This window comes from Pinus tabuliformis, chromosome 7, assembly GCF_031772625.1.
Source record: "Pinus tabuliformis cultivar Carrire ecotype Pingquan chromosome 7, CPIR1, whole genome shotgun sequence".
Taxonomy (NCBI): Eukaryota; Viridiplantae; Streptophyta; class Pinopsida; order Pinales; family Pinaceae; genus Pinus; species Pinus tabuliformis.
This window is the reverse complement of record NC_142293.1, coordinates 1,323,866,373-1,323,881,579: the sequence shown is the minus strand read 5'-3', so window position 1 is coordinate 1,323,881,579 and position 15,207 is coordinate 1,323,866,373. Positions and strand designations below refer to the sequence as shown.

Sequence of the window (15,207 nt, the reverse complement as noted above, 5' to 3'; positions counted from 1 at the left end):
AGTGCACAAGCTGACCATTGTACAACCTGTTATCACTGACCACTGCCATCGCTCAACTGCAAACCACTGTCATTGCTCAATTGAACATAAATAGATGAGTTTTCACAAGCTCACTCTTATGAAACCAGCTCACAAAAAGATAGAAAAGATAGATCAACGCCTTAGAATTCAGCTTCTTCGAGGGGGCAACCTCCTTTACATTACATAAATGAACAATTCTTAGATGATACAAATGAAAAGACCTCCTTTTTATATATAGGAGTCTAAGGGGTCATCAAATAATCAAAGCTGACATAACAATAATAATGTAAGGGCACAATAATAACAATAGTGGGCTCTTATGGGGCACAATAGTAACAATATGGGGCTTACGTGGGTACAACAATATAATAAGGGGGTTGTACTAATAATAATAAGGGGTTACACTAGTAGTATAAGGGCCTAACATGCCCCTCTCCTTCAAAAAGTGTTGTCCTCAACGCTTGAATAGTTCTTGATGCTTCTGTATAAAATTCTTGTCCTCCCATGTGGAATCTTCAGCGGTTAAGTTCTTCCACTTGACGAGATACTCTGAAATTGATCGATTTCGTAGCTGTTGGATTCTTGTTTCTGTGACTGCTCCAGGTTTCGATATGATTTTTCATTCCTCTTCAAGTTCTGGCAATATTGTTTCAATAGGGATCTTCTGCATCTTTTGAATGAGTGGTCATACTTCTTCGTCCTTCTTCCATTCATCCCTTGCTTCGTTTATCCAATCTGGTTGGATAATAGAAATAGCACAAAACAATACTTCCACATCCTCATCCTTTCTTGAGAGTGCATCTGCAACAAAATTTTGCTTCCCTTTTCTATAGATGATGTCAAAGTCATAACCCAACATATTTGTGACCCATTTTTTCTGTTCTTCTAAAGATAATAGTTGTTCTAAAAAGTATTTAGGACTATCATGATCCATTTTTACCTTGAAGTGTCTTCCCATTCGGTAAGGTCGCCATTTCTTAAGTGCATGTAGTATTGCCAATATTTCCTTCTCATAAATAGCTTGCTTGAGATGTAGCAGTAAAAATACCTAATCACCTACATTAAAACATTTTCACTACGATGTTGATCTACCTGTTCTTTCATTCGATTTTGCACCGAAGTGGCATTATCCTTTAAAAGTTGGAGAACTTGTTGTTGATGCTTGATGTGATCTTTCACTGCTTGAACCTGTTTCTTCTTGATATGTCCTTCTATCTTGAGAGTTTGAGGAGTGGTAATTTTTCCAATGCTTTACAAGATATAGTCTGATTCATTTCTTGATGCTCGTTGTGATCTTTCACTTCTTGAACATTTTTTTTCTTGATATGTCCTTCTATCTGGATAGTTTGAGGAGTGGTAATTCCGGCCAATGCATTACAAGATATGGTTGGATTCATTTCTTCTTTCTTGATGTGATCTTTCACTTCTTGAACCTTTTTCTTCTTGATATGTCCTTTTATCTTGAGAGTTTGAGTGGTAATTCTTGTCAATGCTTTACAAGATATGGTCGGATTCATTTCTTCTTTCTCTGGGGTTGAGTCCTGGCGTATATCCTCTTCTTTTGATGTTTCTTGATCCTTTTCTTCCTCCTCTTCATACTCTATGTAAAATAATTTCTTCTCAGCACACTTACGACCTTTAGTGCATTTTCTATCACAATTGTAACAAAGCCCTTTTTCTCTTTTTTCTTCCAATTGTTGTGGTGTAAGCCTTGTAGGTTGTCGAAGGCTAGGAGAAAAAACACTTCCATAATTATAGTCATAAGTGGTGGGATTCCTTATTTTCATAATTTCGCTTTCAATTTTTCTTGCCAACTCGAATGCCTCCTCCAATGAATCAGGTTCCCAAAAATGAACCTCATGTTGAATGTTATCCTTTAAAGTCCCTATGAAGACATCAATCATTTGCTTCTCTAGAATATAATTTACCCTTCTATTCAATTTTTGGAAGTCTTCAATGGGTTCTTCCATTGAACCCTTTTGTTTAAGATTTATCAATTGGCTAAAGGAGTTTATCTTTGTATCCTCATAATGTGCTATCATTTCCTCCGTGAAAATTGACCATGTGACAAGTGGTTTAAGATAACAAAGCCCTTTATATCATAAAAATTGATTCCGTTCTAAATAATTAGATGCAATACATACCTTTTGTAACAGTGATACACCATGTAGATCAAAATATTTCTCAATCTGTAGTATCCAATTTACCGGATCCTTGCCATCAAACCTCCTCATCTCGCTTTTTCTTGATTTTAGGAGCTCGATCTTGAAACGACTGTAACTCTGTAATTTCAGATCTTCCAGTTCTGAAATCGCAACCTGTAGTAGCCCTCTGCGTCCTCTTTCCAATGCCACCAGTCTAATCCAAATTGGATTCTCCAAGGAAGAGTTATGCCAAATCTCCCACGGTGACCTGATTATAGACTAGTTCAGTAGAGCGAACTTGTACGACATGCCACGTGTCACTATTTCAACCTTTGGATCTGAAAAATGTACACAATAAACTACAGTCCGTCCTCATTCCGTAACTTCTTACGAAATTTCAATCTGATTCTCAAACAAAAGTTATGACGATTTTTCCCAGGAGTCTGCAAAAAGACCAACTTCCTCAAATCATATCTCCGCAAATATAGCGCGAAAAGCTCTGAAATTCGGACCCAAGTTTCAGCACGATTTCATCTCAAATGGTTTTTTTGTTCACTTCTGAAACGTCACAGAAATAAAAAATAAAAAATAATAAATAATAAATAAATAAAAATTAAAGCGAAAATGCCACAATGGCCTATTTGGAGCAGCGAAACCCTAGAATCCAAAGCTCTGATACCAAATGTTATGAAACCAGCTCACAAAAAGATAGAAAAGATAGATCAACACCTTAGAATTCAGCATCTTCGAGGGGGCAACCTCCTTTAAATTACATAAATGAACAATTCTTGGATGATACAAATGAAAAGACCTCCTTTCTATATATAGGAGTCTAAGGGATCATCAATAATCAGAGCTGACATAACAATAATAATGTAAGGGCACAATAATAACAATAGTGGGTTCTATGGGGCACAATAGTAACAATATGGGGATTACATGGGCACAACAATATAATAAGGGGGTTGTACTAATAACAATAAGGGGTTACACTAGTAGTATAGGGGCCTAACACTCACAAATTGGCTACCAACTACATGTCATTGTGTTGCACTGCTCACGAATGAAGAAGCATCAAAGCTCATGAAGCAGTGAACACATCATTCTGTTGTATTGTACCAAACTGCTCATAATGCTGCAAATATATGCCACTGCTATCAAATAATGGCACAAACCCAGGTGCCTCTGGTCATCCCTATGACCTACTATCAATGCTCTCAAGCTCTGTCTACAAAGAGCTACCAACATAAGTATTTTTCACTTCTGCTAAGATGGTTAAGCTCTGTTCTCCATCTTCATGTCAACAAGTTGTACAACAAGATGGCATTGCCCTCAAAGACCTGCTACCATGTAAAGTTATGTCATTATGATAATACACCTTCTAGGTCATTACTACAAATCCCTAAGTCATCACTAGTACAATTCCTAGGTTATCAGTGTCACAGGTCTATGTACTGCAATCTATGGGTCAAGTCAAAGTCAAGATGCATCATTGTCATATAGTGTCACAATCAAGTAAAGTCAAAGTCAAGTATCTCATCATAGAATGCTCAGTGTCAATCAATGTTTCACGTCATCCAAAAGTCAAGTTTCTATTCAGTTAGTTCAATCATCACTATTATACTACGAGTTGTACCCAACATCAGATCAAGTCACATTTATTAGTAAAGTTCATCATATACCTAGCTTTCGCATCCTATTCATTGTTCACTATAGTTGTTAAGTTACAATATCATTATGTCAATGTGTCTCAAGTCAATCAGCTCATATGATGTCATTGTCACAGTCATATTATTTCACTATTCAATGTATCAAGTCACTAAATGTGTATCAGTTCACTATTCATAGATCATCAAGTCAAGGTTCAAACTTAACTCTGTCACGTTACCTTGGTTCTAGGTCACTATATAATTCATTAGATATATATAATGATTGTCATAGGCATAGTTCTACTACTTAATTGTTTACATCAATAATCCAAGTGTTGTAGCTAACATGAGGTCACAGGTTACTTGCACATCTATACTCAAGCAACTACTTTGCTTTGTCTTACAAGGTCACTCTGTCAAGTCAACTCTCAATGTAGTCAGTAGCAAATATTTGTGTATGCATTCAAAACCTCCACACTATGGTGATTTAATCTTCAAACAAGTTTAGAGATGAGAACATTTATCCCTGTTATGATGACAATATATCCATGTAATGTTGACTGGGAGAGACCCTTAATGAAGCAGCATACAAGGTCTTAAAACATGAAAGTTTCAGACGTGTTATGTATGAGGCCGAATCACAAATGTTGACTAATTCTTTTCTCATATAACACAAGACTGAGACCTCGTTTTCTGTAGCATTTATGCTCTAAGTAATGGTCAAGGGCATTAACTAGTTTCTGTTTAGAAAGCATGCAACAAAACTTCATTATGCTTCGACATAAGCATCTCATTCAAACAGACCTTCAGCCTTCTTCCTACAAGGTGTCATTCCAAACGAACATCCAAACCGAGCCGCAAAATTAACCTTTCGCTTGTTGTAGTTTTATTTCCATAGGGACCGAGGGCTTGGTTTTGGATCACAAGGTATTCATTTCATACATTCTTAGATGATAGATCTAAGAATACCCAAAAATCACTCAAATTCAGATATAAACATAATAAAAAGACTTACCTTAGGGCCAAGAGTGCAGGGTAATATGTTTCAAGAGATACACCCTATCAAATTGTTATTTGTGACAAGCCCTAGCTGCCTCAGGAAGGCCAAAACTTTGCCTCAGACCACCGAAAATTTCAGAGCTAAGTGTTAGTTAGTTATTGAAATGTTTATGTCTTTGTGAGTGCATTGGATATCCTTTTATAGTGTTTGATTAGGCATAGTTAGGGGCTTCATGTAAACCTTGGAGGAGGCCTTCTAAGAAGTGTAATTCTTATTAATTATTATAACTTGTTTAATTAGCATTATCAACTTAGGCCTTAAGCAAAGCCCATATACCCTTTGTAATTAGGAATTGAATTAGTCAAGGGATGACTTGTCCACTCAATAGAATAAAAAACCCTTAATAACCTAAGTCACATGACACGAGGACACAAGACACAAAGGACACATAAATATGAGTATTCAACACGAGACACAGGGACCCCGGAAACAGGACATAAGGGGCACGTTTTATATATATATATATTAAAAAAATATTGAAATATAGTGCCTGATCCATATAGATATGAATCGTGATGATATTTATTTAGTATTTAGTATACACTATTTACTATTTAGTAATTTACTAATTAGTTTATTAATTTACTACATAAGTGATGTTCACAATTCAATGTTCATTGTTCATGTTATAACCTCTATTATTAACTTCAAATAGGTTCGATCATATTCAAACTTCACATAAGGTAGTTTATAAATGATAAATTTATGTGTTAAAACTTCAATGTTGACCAATGCGTTAATCGAGTTTTCTCTCCCTTTTGACCTCAAAGGTGTAGTGAGTAGTGAGCACATGATGGGGAGTTGGGATTTTTATTTCAACACACGATCTATATGTGGTCACTGGTGTATAATAAAGTTAAGTTCCATAGGCTATAACACAACTTACAGGAAATTTAAGTGCTCCAAACTCTCAACAAAGCACGTGAATGCTCGTCCCCTGCATCTCCAGGTCCAAGTCGATGTGAAATTGTGAACTATGCTCTCAATGTGAAGTTGTAAGCATTGTGCTCGAATCTGATGGAATTCCTCAAACTGCACAACAAATTTGATTTCAGCAGCAAACAAACTGGGCTTTGACGACAAACAATAACCAAAAAAACCCAAAAATAAACCATGTTGCGGGTTTTAAATGTCGCTTTTCATGGGACACGTGTCCTAAGAGCCAAAAACGCCAGGGCATGTTTTCGACACGTCCAAAACACGTCTCTCAATTGGAGGACACGAAAAAAAACGTTTTTGACACGTTTTAGGGCACGTTTTGTGTCCGACACATGAAATACGGGATACAAGACCCATAGGAATGTGTCCTGTGACTTAGTTAATAATTTAAGTATTTGTTTTATGGATTATACCTAGAAATATTTGTAATTCTACTAGAATTTGAAATCAATGATTGGGTTAGTGCATATGGCCCTACCGAGTGTGAAGTCAATGATTGGTTTACTACCTTTGGATCTTCAAGTGAACTTATACGTGGTGAGATACAGTGATAAACAATGTCATATATTGACAACCGTAGGAGGAGATGTCATGTCACTACCACTGGGGTTTTAGCCCACAAAACTGGGTCTTCAATTTCAAACTCAATTTTCTCCCAAACCAGGAGGAACCATGGGGCGTACCACATATCAACAGAAACATCTCTTTGAGGAGAATCTAATGACCTAGATCTCCAACACAAAATCAATGGTTTGACCCTTCAAAAACCCTTGACAGAGTCAGGGTACATGCTCAATCCAGGGAACCCAAACCCTAGGACTTGGGTTTTCAGCCATCCAATAGTATAGTTGTTACCTTGATGTAATCTGATAATTACTAAGAAGCGTTCATTAACCATTTGACATCAATGACTGGTGTTTTTAGTCAAAGTCAAACACAGTCAACTCCATGGGTTGACACCAATGACAACACCATCCAACAGGGACAAGACTCAAGAGCACAGACCAAGCCCATTATTTCCGCCGAATCCCCCCACTAATCGCTGTCTAGATGTGTCCATGATAATCAAGCAAAAATTCCCAATTATATCATAAAAACAATACCTTCGGGGTTGAAAGGCCCACCTTCAAACATACAATCATGTCAGATGGGCAAGGGCACATAATGGTTGCCTTAGGTGGTAGAGATGGTGGCACATCGAGCTTTTTGGTGGCTTGCAAGGGGCTGCTGGCTGCCGGCTGAAGTCAACCTAGGACAAAAATTTCTCCTATTGGTGTCACCCACTGATGGTGGGTAACAGCGACCTAAACAACATTTTCTGGACCTGGCACAACTGACAGTAACCATTGGTTTTGTTAGCACGGGAATATTGTTCTTCCCATCAAGATCCCGCTAACGAAGCTATCATGCGCCTGAAACTAAAGCTTCTGTGAGAAAGTTATGACCACAGGAATTTGTTATCCAGCTCAGATTCCTAGGACAAATCAAAGCAGTCACACATCTCTTCACAAAGAGATAACTACCACCATTCTATACATTGTATAAGTACAGTGTTTTTAACCATTGTTTCCTTCATGGAAATTGGTTTTCACTATATCTTGTGTTATTTCTGCTAAATTGCGTGTTCTTTCATTTTGTTCACAATTTCCTCTTGATCACCAGTTGAACTAAACACTGCTGATAATATGCAATTGACAGAGAGATATTAGTTCTAAATGATGCACAAACTATTTAACAGATCAATTCAAAAATGACACCTACAACCTGTTGAAACTTTGTACCAACAATTTTAAGCCAAATGGCCAAATAACAAAAAATTAGAAAACGCAAACATAAAACAGCTTAAATTAATGAATATTAAGCTCCTTCAGATGTTGTGGCCATTAACAACTAACTGAAAACATTGAACCCTTGGAGAATAGGAAATAAACGTATTACTATGTGAAACATACATACTTTGCTGACATGATTATCCAACAACCGAAATTTAGAAAGCAACACAGCCACCACTGTATCTTTAAATATCGATTTCTTGAACCCAATAAAAATAATAAAACTAGAAAATGCAATCCCTTCATCCTTATCATAATTGGCCATATCCACAATCATCATCGCCTTATGAAATGATATCAACTTAAAAGTGAACCCAAAGACCTAAAATCCTAATAACAACAAGTGACATTAAGAATATATCATCTCTTCACGCTTAACACAATGGGACATATCTGCGTCCCTCATTGCCCTATGCCAGTGATATGAACTCAAAAGTGAACCATGGAAAAATATAGTGCTGGCAAATACAGACATACATATGTGAATGGTTAGATATATGCAAAATGGATAGAGAAACTCCATAAATACCCCAATAGCATAGTGTATATGAAATTATAAACCTAAATTTGCAATTTCTATCCACTGATACAAGAATTACCTTCAAAACATGTTTTGCAGCCCTGACAACCATTTCAATAATACAAAGATCCAAAATGTGGGGCAAATGCTTTGCCATATTCGCCACCTGAATAAAAGCGATAACAAAATATTAAGCATGTCTTCAGCATCATTCCAGCAATGGAATACATTATTATAAAACTACCTATACAATTCCACATCCGGAGAGCTTTCACTTCTTTCACTTACTTTACCAATGTAGCGCATATTGATACCATGAGCATGCAGTGCCTCAGTTAGAGTCTGCCCATCCATTGGTGAAACTTCCAGACTACTGAGATCCTGCACAAACTTGGGAAGAACAATATCCAAAAGATATGTCCCTGCCTTCTTTACCAATGATTCATCAGCAGCTATTTCCTGGTAAAGAACAAATGAAAATACACAAGATCACAACCTCCACATAATGAATTTTAAAACTTAGTGTATTCAAACAAAACAACTGAGTGTTAACAATAGACGAGAGTTGACAAGCAATAACATCAAAAACTAAACATGGATAGCAATGATTTTCCAAGTATTAATATGAAACACATCAATGAAATCAAAGAGGGACTCATCTAGCTTATATCTCAAAAACTCACCTCAGGGTCACCAGCCAGCTTAAAGTCAGTCAAAACATTGGGGTTAAGAAGTACTTCTGGGGCTTCTTGCTGCGAAGCAGAACCTTCAGTGGCCTCTTGCTGAATGTCCTTCTTTAATCTTTCTTCACCTTCAACCTTGATGCCCAAAACAGTAAGTTAGTGCAAAACAATATTCAAAATGAAGCACCATCTCTGAATGATTTTGCTAAATCAAAGTAGAAGAAATGTGTAGAAGTCAGCTCGTCATAACAACCTGGCAAAAGGCAGCAACAAGCTCAGGCCTTAAGACACAGTAACGTGATCCTGGACCTACGTAGTTTGCATCCCTTGCAGTCGTTCTCATTAAATCTAGCAGATAATGTCTGTAAATGTTTAAAAAGAGTTAAAACACATTCTCTTACATAGAAATATAAATTCCAAAAGATAAAATACATGTTGCAAGCCAAAAGTAAATGAGTAAAACAAGAAATCAGTATTTCAAAAGTGTACCTATCATCACTACCAACAATACCCTTGCATTCCACAGGAGCAGCCATTCTCACTCTATTGGAAGATCCATCAAGCACCTCATGCTCCTTTATATGAAGCAACTTTGCAGCTTCCAAGACCTGTGCAAATTTATTGGATAATTATGAACAACGGACTACAAGAAATCTATATTTGAGCATGGTATGCATTTGCAATTTTCCGAATATGTCAGAAATCACGGCAAAATATTGCTTGAGGTTGCAGGACTCAAATCCCATCTATACATTATCACCATTTTACCATGATAATTAGCACAGCAGATAAATAAGGTAAATAATGAGAACTATTTGTGCCACATCTATACTAAAACAATATATTAAATTTCTTTACATCGTATTTTTCATATAGTTTTAGACTTTTAGTGATAAGATGAGCATTCCTATACAGGAAATGAAGTATAGTCGATACAGTTAGAATAAGCATATCATAAATAGAGGTGCTTAAATCTGTCTCCGCTCCTTAAGGTTTAAACTAACATCATAGTGATAGCTATGACCTCTACAAGCCACACTATTCAGAACTTTGACACTCAACCAAAAATACAACCACAGTTATCTCAAAAGAGAAAGCAAACATTCTCAAGCTCATACAGCCACATTGATAAACATTTATTTAATCAGAAAGTAGATCTCAATTCAATTAACCAGTGATTTCCAGGCCCGTAGAGCCACCTTAAAAGAGGTCTCAGCAGTGTATACAAAAGAAATTTGAATTGATGTCCACTCAAGACCAAATAGGTCCAAAAAACTAATTAGTAGTGCCTACAACCAGCAGTAATAACCAAGCCGCAGAGAAAGCTGAAAGAAGCACCCCTACAAGAAATGAAATAACTGACATGAGAGTACATGAGAGTACATGAGTAACATGAAATGAAATGAAATAAGCATAGGCATACAAGTAGGTTATCCTACGAAGCAAAACCCAAGAAGTGAAGTAGAGACAGTGAAAAAAACAGACCCTCAACTAATCTGCCACTGCTGCAAGGGAGGGGGGAGATAGCCATGCTCATCATCTGAACAATAGTGCAGATATTTCAAAACCAAGTGACCATCGAATAATGTCCTTCAACCATTGGTCAGCAATGATAGGGCCAACATGTTCATTAAATTGCTGCAACATTGCACAATAATAATATATCTATATGGCCATTGACCAGTTAACTCATTAAATATCGATAAAGGGATTTAGTATTTTTCAAAAACTATCTTCCTAAAGGTATTATTCGGAAGGACGAAGATGATAATCCTACATAATCTAAAAAGGCTCTGCTTCTGCTCAATTTCTCTTTAGTAAAAATAAAGTAATGTTTCTATTCCAAAGGAGGGGCACAAAAAGAATGGATCGCAGTAATGATGCCCAAAGATTCAATAAAAGAGCACAACATGCATGACTGCAGATTAACAATATATTTATATGACCAGTACTGATCAATTAATTCATTAAATACGAACAAAAGAGACTTTATGTTATTTCACAAAACTATTTTGCTAAAGGTCTTTACTATTTACCATAAATAAAATAATCATTATCAGCAATTAGCCAATGGGGATCCTGCAGATACTAATTCAGCAATAATCAAGAAATAATTATGAACAGTAAAAACAAGCCAATCTTGGCACACTTGAAGTGTTAAACAAAGTAATTGCGATTATTTCAAAATAATCATTTCATGAGTTGCATCAGGATTAACTAAATTTAGTGGAGATTATTTCATCTATGATATTTAATATTCTTTGAAAGGTTCGAGTTACTAAACCTAGGCAACCTAACTCCATCCTACTTCTGCCCAAGTTGTTTTGGTTTACAAAAGAATCTATTGTCTGTATTCCAAGGGAGGGTATAATTTACTACAATAATTTTCAATATTAATTAGTTGTGGTGGAACTCCAACCTCTCATGATTAGAATATATTATGCTAAAAGGTCTTAGAGATGTGAACACGGTGGAGAAGGGAAACAAGGGAGCTCTTTACAGGCTACACAGGGAACTGAAAAAGCTAAGTCAACATGACGGATGCTTCACCAAAATGCCACTTTCAATGCGAAAGCTCCTTAAGCCTTCAACAACCAGAAAATACTCAGACATCCAAGAGCCCTTGAGGCTTGAACAATTGTGTAAACGATTATTTTTTAGCACTGTTATATAAATTAATCATTCGCAATTTTTCAAACTGCTCATGCTTTTGTAAAGCATTCTCCATAGTCTAGAAACTATATATTTGACAATTCTTATGTTTTATGCTCAAGTAGTTGCTTAACTATCTATCTTCTCTTCTTCCTCAATTCTACTGTAATCATTGCTACTAGCATAACTCCTCTTACATCTTCCTTAACTGCTTATATGTCTCCACACACTCTTCAAAAATGGGCTTCTTATCCTTTTCTTCTTGATCATGTTTAAACATATCTACACCAAAACTGATCCTCTTCTTTTGTATTCTCATACACTCGCCATTCAAAAATTGATATTTATGATATTTGATGTTCATTGCTAAAATACCACAATGGTACATCCTTTCTTGTTAAAATTGTTCAAGAGATGACAAATCTTCACAGATTTCTTAGAAAGCATTTTGTATTACTCAACAAGTTCTAAAAAATCAGTACACCATGGCTATCCTCATGATTTAAATGATTTCACAAATCGTTCCACACTAGAACTAGATGCTCTTTTCTAAAGCATTTCACAAATAAATATTTTTACAGGTTGTGTCCTATTTGAACACCATAACACTCTCTTGACTATACACGCATTTTTACACTTAAAAAATTATTTACATCATTTCCTCGAAGTATTTTCAGTCCATCTCCTTATAGAGTGTTATACATAAACTCCAACTACAATGACCCATATAGTTGTCTGTCTTTCTTCAAACATCGATATCCTTCCTATTGACCACTAGAGTTGCACTTGAAGATTACATGCCCAAGGATATGTCAAAGAATTCCTGTGCTTACAAAGTCCCAAATTTCATCAGGGCTTCTAACCCCCTTTCCTTCTTTCTTCATTCAATCCTCAAATTCCACAATGCTATGGGGATATTGTATAAATGTCACTAGCATGATAAATAAAGCTATGTTACAGACCTAGGATGTTGAGACTCGATCAGCAAGCGAGTAAACCTTGAAGTGTTTTTTCTTTTACTTGGTTAATTACTCCCACTTTTTAGCGGCAACTAATTTTCAAGGATTTTTTCACTCGCTACATACCCCAAAGCAAGGGTGCGGCTTGAAGATCGTGCCTTAAGTCCATCTTTGTGTCTAGGGTCAATGTATATTACCATGTTAGGTCATCTCTGAATTTTCGCGGAATTTGACTAAGTCTGAGTAGGATTTTTTAATAATTAAAAATTCAACAAAATGAGATTTTTAATTAATTTCTATGTAATGAAAAAAATATGTGGTCTTAGAAAATGTCTGGGGCACGTGACTACTCGAAATTCATTCTCAGAGGCCCAGCAGTATCCTAAGACACAATTTGATGGGCGAAAAATCACTTATAGACCCCCAAAATCCAATTTTTCCTAAGTAGGGAAATGAGAAATAAATAGCCCAAAAATAAATAAAAATGGAGAGAAAAAAATAAAATTTCCACATGCCAATTGAGGTGGACATGACTTGGAAAATTAAAGTCAAGTCAAAGACAAGTTGGAAGGGCGATTTGACACATGACTTGGCAAAGAATTAAAGCACATGGTGATATCAAATTTGTGGGCCACATGTGGTTCGATTTATCTATTTGTGAAGTCAAATTTCACTCATGGGTGAGATTATAGTTAAGATTTAATTTGAGGCTTTTGTGGAGTATTGTCTCCACTATTACCTACACATTCTACACTTGTACACAGCTGCAGATCTCCACCTCCACACACAGCATCAATGCAGATCCTTAACCAACTTGTACGCACAGCAATTTGGAGCTCCACGCAGGGTAGTTTGCTGGCTTAATTTGCAGTGGTGTCATCACAGGGTTTAGCTTGAAGATTTGTTGGAGCATATGCTCCTCTCTCACCCACCAGCGTTGACACATGGCAACCAGCAAAGGGGAATTCAAATTTGTGCAGATGTGGAAGAAAGAAAACGCTGCCACAACCCAGGATTTGACTTCTACACTTGGTTGAAAGTTCACACTTCGCAAAATCGAATTTTTCTTGTGATTTCCACCATGTTCCACTTGGCATTGGAGTTTACATTGGGATTTTCTCCCATTCTCCTATTTAAATGAGCCATTGGCTCCAATTCTCTCATCTGAAAAACAAGTGCTGTGCTTGGGGAGACTCTGCTGCTTTGTATACTCACTTTCATGCTATAATAAAGACTTTGGGTTTAGACTATGTGGTGTTCTTCTTCCATGGATATGATATAAATTTTCTGATTATGTGTTTGACATTCTATTGATAGTAATTCATTTGTTATTTCCATTTGCTTTCAAAGATTTAATAGTGTCTAGCTATCTTGCACTTGTATTTGGGTTAGAGAAGTACTCTAAATTTGGATGCTTTAGTAAGTTTTTGGTTAAATTTTTGAGCTTCCTATTTCATTGTATCATCTAACCTCTATGGATCTAACAATCAATTTTGAAGTTGTCCAAAAATCTTTTGAATCAGATCTCAAGCATGAGGGAACGTTCTCAGTTGGACTAGCCCACTCTTGAGCATAGAAGTGGAAGAACCTATGTACTAATTCCCAAGGCCTTATCATTTGAGATTTATTGTGTAGGGTTTTCCTTAGCCTTGGCTTGTGACAAAATCTATTTTGAATTATTTTCCTCAAATTTGTGTGTTTCTATTGATAATAAATAGTAAATACAAATCTGCTGAGATAGAGCATTTTATGGTCTAATCAAAAAGAGGAGTTATACTCCTACTCTTTGATTTACTTCTTGTAAATCAGTTGTATATAGTCTTGCATTTTTCAATTGTTTATTATCCACTAATCCTCGGGTTCATTTTGCAGAGATATAACAGCTTACCTGAGGGGTTATTCTCACATAATTTTGGCAGGGATTTAGGAGCTTAAATCTGGAAATTACTTCCAAATTTTTGCAGGCTGCCAACTATCCTTTTGGAGCAGAAATTTCCCCTACCCATGAACCCTTGAGGGCTGTCTCCTCCGCCTCGCCGTGAGCATTTTGGAGGCTGCTTACATATCAGTCAAGGCTGTGAGCACTTAGAGGAGGATCATCCTATTTCCCTTGCACAAATCGCTTCACTCTAAGTGGCTGGGATTCCAGTAAAACTCTGCTACAGATTTCAGAATTGTATTTGAGGAGCTTCCCTTGCACCTCATTGTCATAAATTTTGTAAAAATCTCTTCAATGTTTTCTCAAGGAAGGATACTTCCTTTTCAAAGTCCAAACATCATTGTACAACTTGCCTTAAGTACTTGAGCCTCTCTCCAAAGGGCTGTTCCTTTCTTTGTAACATCATAATAATAAAGAAATATTTTTCTTTGGAGCTTGGGGAACCATCCCCTTGGCATTCATCCCCTTCTCTCTTTTGAGAGAAGGTCTCCTTCTTGCTCGGTGTTTGGTTAGCTTTCCATTTCTTTCTTGAAGTTAGTTTTAGTTTGTTAATGCTATCTTTTATCTCACATCATTGTCAAGCTAATTTTCATGAGTACTTACATGCTTTGATTTCTTGTTAATTGACCACTTAACAGGTTTTCCATTTTGTTTCATTTTGTTTCCATCAAATTTTAATGTCAAAAAATCGCGATTTTATCCATAACCCGATCAAATCGCGATTTTTATCCATAAAAATCGCCAATTTTTTTTATACCCGATTTTTTCGAAAAAATCGGGATTTTTTGTGAAAAAATCCCTACTGGCGC

At 36.3% G+C, this 15,207-nt stretch overlaps 1 protein-coding gene across 2 annotated transcripts in view; it reads right to left on the bottom strand.

Annotated features, from left to right (window-relative positions):
• Window positions 1–15,207, bottom strand: part of NOXY38 (tetratricopeptide repeat (TPR)-containing protein) — a 317,852-nt gene that overhangs the window by 116,842 nt on the left and 185,803 nt on the right. For both annotated transcript variants that reach the window (XM_089459697.1, XM_089459698.1), the window contains exons 13-17: window positions 9,338–9,456; window positions 9,102–9,210; window positions 8,849–8,983; window positions 8,454–8,624; window positions 8,245–8,331 (exon numbers count right to left, since the gene is read on the bottom strand). In XM_089459697.1, coding sequence (XP_089315823.1) covers window positions 8,245–8,331; window positions 8,454–8,624; window positions 8,849–8,983; window positions 9,102–9,210; window positions 9,338–9,456 — 621 coding nt within the window. The remainder of the gene's footprint in view (window positions 1–8,244; window positions 8,332–8,453; window positions 8,625–8,848; window positions 8,984–9,101; window positions 9,211–9,337; window positions 9,457–15,207) is intronic.